The sequence below is a fragment of the Pantherophis guttatus genome, chromosome 14 (genome assembly GCF_059756535.1).
Source record: "Pantherophis guttatus breed Tessera chromosome 14, ASM5975653v1, whole genome shotgun sequence".
NCBI classification, from domain to species: Eukaryota; Metazoa; Chordata; class Lepidosauria; order Squamata; family Colubridae; genus Pantherophis; species Pantherophis guttatus.
The window spans coordinates 2,044,624-2,053,665 of NC_142076.1; the positions used below are offsets into that span (position 1 = coordinate 2,044,624).

Sequence of the window (9,042 nt, forward strand, 5' to 3'; positions counted from 1 at the left end):
GGGGTTATAATGGCAACTGGGACTGCCAGGATTGTTGTCATCCAGCAATGTGGTCATGTAACACCACGCTTTATGGCCACATTGCTTTGCGAGGGCAATCCTGGTCCCAATTGTGTCATAACCCAAGGACTACCTGTTCTGCCGACCTTATGCCTCAGGGAATAGTCAGGTTTTAAGGGCTTTCTGAAAGACCAGCAGGGTTAGGGCCACTTTAATCTCATGTGGGGTGGGGGCAAAGGGCAAAGGCAGCAACACAAACAGGCATGCTTCCTGGGCCCTCCTAGATAACCTTTTTAAATACGGTAATAGATGGGACTTGGAGCTGCCTCTTCTGCTGGACATGATGAGGCAGGTAAAGATAACTGGAGAGAGATGGGCCTATGAAGGGCTTTCTAGATGGCAACTAGCATTTTGAATTGTACCTATTGCAAGCCTATTGGGAGCCAGTGCAGCTCACAAAGCAGGATGAAATATGGGTGCACCAAGGCACACCCATAATTGCTTGTGTTGTTACATTCTGGGCCAAGTTCTTCAGAGACAGCCCACAGTAATCCATGTGGGTGTAACACACACAGTGGCTGAACTCACAGCCCTAGAGTACTCTCCAACTCCTCAGGAGTATCAGAACGAACCTCAGATAACACTGAGAGACTGTGCTTTAGTCAACTCCATAAGGCCTACTTCAAAGCCAGAGTCCATCCTGGCCATGGTGGTGCAGTGGTTAGAATGCAGTATTGAAGGCTAACTCACTGCTCACTCCAGGAGTTCGATCCTGACCAGCTCAAGGCTGACTCAGCCTTCCATCCTTCCAAGGTCGGTAAAATGCAGATCCAGATTTTTGGGGGCAATATGCTGATTCTGTAAACCGCTTAGAAAGGGCTGTAAAGCACCGTGAAATGCGATATAAGTCTAAGTGCTATTGCTATTGCTATCCTGGAGCAAATCCAAGCAACTTTCTTCAATAGATACATAATGCATTCCCAATGGCCCTACAAATGAGTCTCTGGCTCCCCTCTCCAAGGAGAAACCAGGGTTGCTGGATACCTATCAGCAGATGCAATGAAGATGGAAAAGCGGCAACAGATATCACCGCGAGGGAGGCCTTAACAGCAGATCGGCCTTGGGCTCAGATGGCTTCATTCCTTCTAAGCATCTCTTAACCTATTTCATCTCTCTCAGCCCCTCTGTCAATCAACAATCAAATAAACCCCACCTCCATGTGAGAGGGAGCAGCCCTGGAAAACTTAAAGCCACCAGAAAGTGATCTGACCCTAATAGGGAGGGATAACAGTTTCCTCAACTCCAGATCATGTCACCACTGTCCTGACAGGAAGACCAATTCCAAACTTTCACCATCATTGTGTGTGGTGCCCTCAAAGTCCTTGGCCCGGTCCATGAGTGTCACGGGTGGCCATAACACCTGCGCCAGTTCCAACTCTACCAGAGAAGGCAGACTGAAGTCACCCAGACCATAAGCCTGGAGAACTCCACCGCCACCCTGGAGTTGAGGAGCTCAGGTAGGGCAGATGCTATGCAGAAAGGAAGCAGTTATAGCAGCAACAATCCCAACTGAACTCTTCAGCCCAATTTCACTTCCAGCTATTAATAGGGCAGCATCTCTGAACACCTCTCCAACTTCCTCATATAAACAAAAACTGTTGGCTCCAACTATACTCCTGGTGCCATGTTGGAAAAATAAACCCCTCAATCTGGTTAATAAATAAAACAACGTAGCTAGTAATACTCAGAAATTCAAAAATCTCAATAGGGACAATTGTAAATCAAAAGTGCTGTGGAATAAATTATTTTTACAGTTTTCTTATATGGTATTAAAGTGTTAACTGAACCTTGGAAGGAAACTATTCCAAAGTGAAGTAGCTGCTAGAGAAAAATACCACCACCGTCCACTCAGCAGCTCAAATAGGAGACCTTGAGCGTCTCAGAACAGGCTTGTTCTGTCTGCAGTAAGTGGAGCTGAAAACAGCACTTTATCGATCAAATAAATGTATGTATACAAACAATAAATAAATCTTAAATAACAATCGAAATGAAATATAAATAAGTTAATGGGAGAATGGACCAAAATCTCACATACAATGCAACCATTTTATGGGCTCCTCGTTCCCAAGGGATCCTGAAGCCTGCTGAAAAAAATACATTTTAAAGGATTTCCAGAAGGACAAGAGAGTCAAAGCTAATTCACTTCAGAGGGAAAGGATGTTCCTTAGGTAGGGTACTGCAGCAGAAAAGGATTTTCTCCTGGGTCATCCCATCAAATGTATTCTTTTTAGCAAATGGGACCCATAACATGCCATTCCTGCCAGAACTGATATGCGTAACCATAGAGAGGTAGTCCTTCAAATAACCTGGTCTCAAGGCAGGTAGGGCTTTAAAGGTAAAAAAACCCAACACCATTGTAATGGAATGTGTGCCTGATCTTGGAGAAACAGGGAAAGATGCTGCCTAGGACACAATTGGAGAAGAGAGAGGCAGGAGCCCCGTCGCTTAGTGGTTGGAGAAAGAAACTAAGGAACTATCCACCCTAAAGGATCTGGTGGTTAAAAGTGGAGGTGAGAAGTTTAGGCTTGCAAGATTGTGTTAATGTAGCCTTACAATAAAATAGAATTCCTTCATCTAGCCCTGTTTCTGCCTGGGAAGACTGACACCACGAATTGGACCAATCTGGTGACCGATGTAGACTGCGGAGCAGAGGCTTAACATGCCCTTGTCCTAAAGGGACACGTAACTGCCCCAGCTGCCATATTTGCACATGTTGAAGATTCCATTCGGTCAGATTCACTACTAGGCTTCCTCCACTAGCTCACCAGACATTTTGTCTGTTGATTTCCCTTCTGTTGATCTGTTGAGGTAAATGGTTGGTGATTTTGGTCTCAGGTACTCTCAGTCAGTACCAGATCATTTTAATAAAACTGCATTTATACAGAGTTTGGTCATGGACAAGTGAAGTAGATTTGGGATGCAGTTCACTGAAGAAATTCCAGGACCTTGTTCAGGAACAATCACATGGTCTCTGGCTGCCTCTGAATTCCAAAGTTTGAGCAAGAACCTGATGGGACTGTCTACCAGATTGCTGGGAAAATCCACACAGCCCCATCAGAGTTCATCCACTTCCACAAAGTGTCTGGTGTGGATCAATGTAATCAATCACCTGTCTGGAAGCAGAAAGCCTCACTGGGACTAGGAAGTGACCTGTCTAAAGCAAAAGATTAATAGCAACGCCCTTTGTCGTGACTCGTGAGATCACAAGCCAGTTACTACAAGGTAAAATGAGTCAAGCCAGAGATTATATGGGGAAAAGCAAATGGCCAAGGTCGTCCAGATCTTGAAATCTGTAATGGAAGGATGGTAAATACCTGTCCAACCATGACAATCACATGGTCACAATGGGATCTTCTAGTGGGCAGTTCACAATTAGAGTCCCGAATATGTTCTCATACGCCAACACCTCTAAAATAGAGTCCTGGGTCAAAGACAACTCATTCCTGAGAATCATCCCACCCATCCCCTTCTCACACACATACAACTTAAAGAGTTGTAGCTGCTAAAAGACCCAAAACACAGAAGAGAGCATTTCAGAGAGCATCCTGTCTATACCACATAATAAATCTTTGGTTCTACATATCAGGCCCACGTCACTTATCCATGACTAAATTGTGTGTATTAGGTACATTATCTGGTACTGACCAAGAGCACCACGAGACTAAAGTCACCAGCAATCCAACTTCCTAGATCCAAACATGGGGTTGAAGAGCAGGAGGGGGTCCTGTAAAATGGGAAGCCCAGTGCTCCCTTTTCCCACCATTTACAGTCCAGATTTGCTCTTTCATCTTCTGTGGTAACAACAAAGACATTACCAGTTTCCAGGACCTCTTGCAGGATTCATGGAAGCTGTGAAACAGGTTCTGCAAAGTTGTCCTGCAGTCTGCCCTCATTCATTTTGTTCAAAATTTTTATGAACCCTGCATTTTCCACACCCTGTTAGCAACAAAGTCATTACAGATGGTATGGAAAGATACTATTGGATACATCATTGTCAATTTATTTCAAGCAGCTTAATTTGAGAAGAAACAATGGCATCTCTTGATCTTGTCAGCACAATAACTAAGTAGAAATAAGCTTCACTTAAAACTAAATTATTCAGGTCATTCTAAGGTATTCCAAGCTCACCAAATTTGGCACATTGAGAGTTGGTTTATTTGAAGATTTTTCTCCTAATGGGTTGGGAGGACAAGGGAGAATAGTTAGTGCTATTTCCTGCTTTAGTAATTAAACTGACACTAATAAAAACCCCTCCTTAATTTCTCATTTAAAGCTGAAATAAATTTTTGTAAGTCTTCTTTTAATCCTGAATATGCTTACTTACAAATTCATAAGAATATTCGAAGATATTTAAGTGCATACTATTCTCCTGGCCAAGATACGTTAATGCAAATGAATGCAAAGTGATACCTCCTACTAAATGCCTTCAATAAATTAAACCCAAAACAGAAGTGTTTTATGACTGCAGGCAAAGGTTCCCTAACCCTACCTTAATTACATAAGGCTGTAGTAATCAAAGGTTACTTTGTTAAGTTATATACATTTCACTGTTTCCTACATTCTTTCAAGATTTCCACCTCTTTTGCTCAAATGAAATACTGTATCTGTAACATTTGTATGTTTTCAACATGTATTCAATTTAAATTTCATTTTATATTCAAACTCTCAAGTAGGTTCTCAGTTTAGACAATATGACTTGTAAAATAGAAAAGCAACTGGCAGGAGGCAGACAGTAAAATTAGCCTTTCCACTAATTGGAAAGTGACCGAGAGACTCAAGTTCCTCCTCCATCACTTTTCGTCAGCAAACATTTTATTGAGTTGTAAAATAAGATACAAAATACAAAAGTAAATAGGAAATCAGTGGGGGAAAGGGGGGGGGAAGAGAAGTGAGGAAGGGTTGGGAAAAAGAAAAAGCACTGACTTCCAACTGACTCCCTCTGTTCCAGTAGAATAAAGCATTAACATCAAACCACACCTTTTTATTTTTTTCATAATAATTTCATAATAATAGATGCTTTCTATAAGCATCTATCAATCTAAAACCCAAAATCAGAGTTTCATTCTTTTCCACTTCAAGCACAAAGTTCAGAAGCTTTGTCTCTGTGGGGAAACAAAAGCACCAATATTCTTTTCTTTAGTCAAAATAGTCAATTTTGCCATTTCAGCTTCTGCAGCCATTTGTGGGAACAGAAGGGTCCTTCCACTTTTGTGCGGATAATAATCTTGCTGCTTCTTACTAAGTGAGGCAGTTGTTAAGTGAATTTTACAACCTTTCTTGCTACAGTTGTTAAGTGAATCACTACAATTGTTATGTAACAACATAGTTGTTATGTGAATCTGGTTTCCCCATTGACCTTGCTTGTCATACGGGATCACATGATCTTGGGACACAGTAACGGTCATAAGTATGAACCAGTGGCCAAGTGTCTGAATTTTGATCACCTGACCATGGAGATGCTGCAGTGGTCATAAATGTGAAAAATGGTCATGTCGCTTTTTTCAGTGTTGTTCTAATTTCAAATGGTCACTAAATGAACAGTTATAAGTCGAGGACTATCTGTACTAGCTATTTTACTATTTGGAAACTCTCTAAATTGCTATATTAATAGCTTTTTACAAATCAGACTGCTACTGTTGAAATACTTTTGATTAAGTAGAACACCAATTGTAAATATTTATATAGGAACTCCTAGCACTGAAATTATTTCATACAGTACAATATACACTTTAAAAGCTATTTAGGCCAAAGGTCTGGTTATCTGTGGGATCGCTTCTCCACAAGGCCATCTGCTTGTCTTTATGCTTTAATATATGGTGGACAAATTTTGGGTCCCTTCCTTGAAACCTGTTGGGACTTGGAAGGTGTGCCTTTCTGTAGAGACACCGATTGTCCCCATCTCCCGTTCCTGCTCCGTTGCTTTTATCTTGGTTTGTTTCCTCTTGTAAGCAGCCCAGATTCCCATTGTTTGAGTTAGGGAGCCATATAAATTCTTTACATGTTATCTTCAATTTGGCTGAGAAAGAAAGGCTTATCTAAAAGCAATTAGTGCAGTGGAAAGTCAATTATTTTCAACAGGTGATTTACATGCAATTTTCTCAGTAGAAAGAAACAGAAAGAGATTGCCATTATTTTGTTTATTTGACAAGTTTAAAATGCTGCTCAGTTCTCTAAACTTTCCTCTTTCTTTAGGTTTCCATCTGGCCTAATTATCTCCCATGCAAGTACTAATCAGGTCTGATTCTTTCAAACTAAGCCAGGTGCTATCTGTTATTGGCATTGTCTATTTATATGTGTGCGTGTTTGCCTTCAATACAGACTCAACACTGGGCAACTGTTTGAAGAAGTCTTTGTAGTTTTCCTTGCAAACATTTTTGGAAGTGGCTTGACTGGTGTCTCCTTTCTAACCAGAAACAAGAGGGATCTAGCTGACTTTGTGCCTAATGCAGAATTAGAACTGAATCTCCTGGTTTCTACAGTGGGGGCTTTTACTGCTACACCAGTCTGACTCTCTGCATTTAAGCATTTAAATTTTTACGGGATATTGTTCCCATTGTTTTTTTTGCTGTAAGCCGCCCAGAGTCCCTAGGGAGTTGGGCAGCTAGAAATGCAACTAATAAATAAAATAAATAAACGAGGTCAACTCAAGGCATCTGAGTCCTCAGATTTCCCACTTCCTCTAATTTAGATTTCTGTATTTAATCTGTCTACTCAGTAGGCTAAAATAGTGGACGGAGGTAATAAACATCTGCAGTGCTACAGGAAACTGAAGATGGAAAGACGACTATCCAGCTCAATTTATTTATTTTCTGAAATAAAAATGAAATATTTGACAATAACATACACCACCACAGGTTTCTGTGGGTTCAAAGTCCTTTTTGGCAGATCGCTCTGATGAAATGACTGCAACTAATTATAGAATGCATTTGTTAATTGCCCCCGTCAATACAATACGAGCCCTCATCACCACTACTGGCTCATAATGTAGCCCAAGATGTCCCTCTTAGGTCAACTTTATATAATACCGAGTGTCTTTCATTTAAGAGGCTACAAGTGCATTTAAAGAGAATTTAGCCGAGCAACTGCTTTCCCTTATGACTCTTTTTCCCCGAGTGAAGAAGTACTGAGAAAGGACCTTTTCTGCCAGAATCACCACCTGCTTGACACACAATTGGAAGGCAGATAAACTAAGGACACACCGGTAGACAGGATAACTTCTACTCTCCCTTCCAACCTGTCTGCGTGACACACCAACCCCCATTTAGCCTGGCCTGTTCGAAGCCCAGCCGGGAATTCCCACTTCGCTCCCCACGGGCAACGCCGCCCAAGTGGGTGAACCAGGCAGGGACGCCCACGAACCGGCCTCCTTGCAGGGACCGCCAGAACCAGCCCGCGGGGTCCGAGTTTCTTGAGCTTCCCACAGCAACGCCTCGAGCCCCGGCGGGAAGGCACGAAGCTCCTTCCGGGCCTGGTGTCGGAGCCGGCGCCTGTGCCCCCCGCCCACCCAGCCCAGAAGGGGGAGACGGGGGGCTCGGCCCTCGCAGCCCCGGCGCCCTCACCTGCCCACCGTCTGGTTGGCCAGCTGCTTCATGCGGTTGAATTGCTTCTTCATGGTGGCGGCGCCGCCGTCGCTTCCCCGCTATTACCGCGCCTCCCGCGCGCGACACCCGGCCCGCCTCGCCAGCGCAGCCCGCAGCGGCAGACCCGGCTTCCACCTCACTGTCCCACCGGAAGGCGCCGCGACTTCCGGCTGCCGGCGCGTCACCGCCCGCCCTGCCTGCCTGCCTGCCTGCCTGCTCCGGAGCACAGGGCGGCGCCCGGAAATTCCGTCAGGGCCGTAGAGAGCCAGAGGGTAGAAAGGCCGCGTCCGGTGCTTTTGAAGAGTTAGGAAAGGGTAGAGGAGTGCGCAGGGCGGCACATTCCTCCCACGTCCCGGGGGCGCTTTCTCCTTGGGCGGGGGAGTTGCGCTGCTGCTCTGGAGGACGGGAAGCCCGCCCAGCGGATCGAGGTGGCGGACGGCCCTTGGCTGGCCGTTTCTGAGCGAGGGTCGCTTGGCCTTGAGGCATGGCAGATAGGGCAGCTTCCTGGGGGAGGGGGAGCTGGTCACGTGGAGAAAGCCTCTTCTTCCCGACCCCCATTATTAGCCGGTTAAGCAGTCTTCCAAAAGGATAATCCCAAAAGATTGGGATGCGAGGGGAGACAGGCTGGTTTTGCAAAGGCAGGTTGCATGGGACCTTTTCAGTCAACCATAGGATGTTTATTTAGCCAATGTTTATTTAGCAAACCATAGCTGCCCATCTCCATGTGTAACCACAATAACAGTTAAAATAGTATAATCTTTAAGACTCTGAAACATGAATAAATATTTATTTAGTATATGACAAATACATGGATTTATAGTGGTTTAACCCTTAAGAGAGCCAGGAAATTAGTCTGGCTGCCACTTGTTGCTAGTCGTTTGGTTCACACTACCTTGCTATCCAGGGTGCACCACGAGGAGGCGAACTAGCATCACACCCCATGAATGAAAATAAAAGCATGTTACAAAAAGTCTGTAGAGATTCTCTGTCATCCAGGTCATGGTTGTTCCTAAGGTGCTTTTTCAGGAGGCAACTGGACTTTCTTGTTTTTTTCTTTTTCTTTTGAAGACGTTTTGCTTCTCATCCAAGAAGCTTCTTCAGCTCTGACAGGATAGTGGGGAATGGAAGGGTTTATATTCCTTGCAGACAGCTGGACATTTGCATCCTATTTGAAGCATCTGGAGGTTTATCTGTGTCCTCAGGGTCACCTGAGTGGTGCACCTGGTTCCAGTAGTCTGCAATTTTTCTCCGGAAATCCATTCCTACTCCCACACCATGTTACAAAAAGATTGTGGGAAAATAACAGTCCCCTAACATCTGCAGCCACCCCGCGGGATCCCCATGGATCTACAAGGTTGCTGGAAAAACATGTTTTACAGGCTTTCCAGAAGAGTAACAGGAA

At 44.1% G+C, this 9,042-nt stretch overlaps 1 protein-coding gene across 6 annotated transcripts in view; it reads right to left on the reverse strand.

Moving 5' to 3' along the window:
* The window catches only part of ARHGAP17 (Rho GTPase activating protein 17), a 73,407-nt gene extending 64,827 nt beyond the window's left edge, over nucleotides 1–8,580 (reverse strand). For 4 of the 6 annotated variants that reach the window (XM_087878804.1, XM_034420619.3, XM_034420616.3 and 1 more), the window contains exon 1: nucleotides 7,620–8,580. In XM_087878804.1, the coding sequence (XP_087734930.1) occupies nucleotides 7,620–7,672 (53 nt within the window). In that variant the 5' untranslated portion in view covers nucleotides 7,673–8,580. The remainder of the gene's footprint in view (nucleotides 1–7,619) is intronic. The other 2 variants (XM_087878805.1, XM_034420618.3) reach the window with 2 other exon arrangements.
* Between the last annotated feature and the right edge of the window lie 462 nt (nucleotides 8,581–9,042).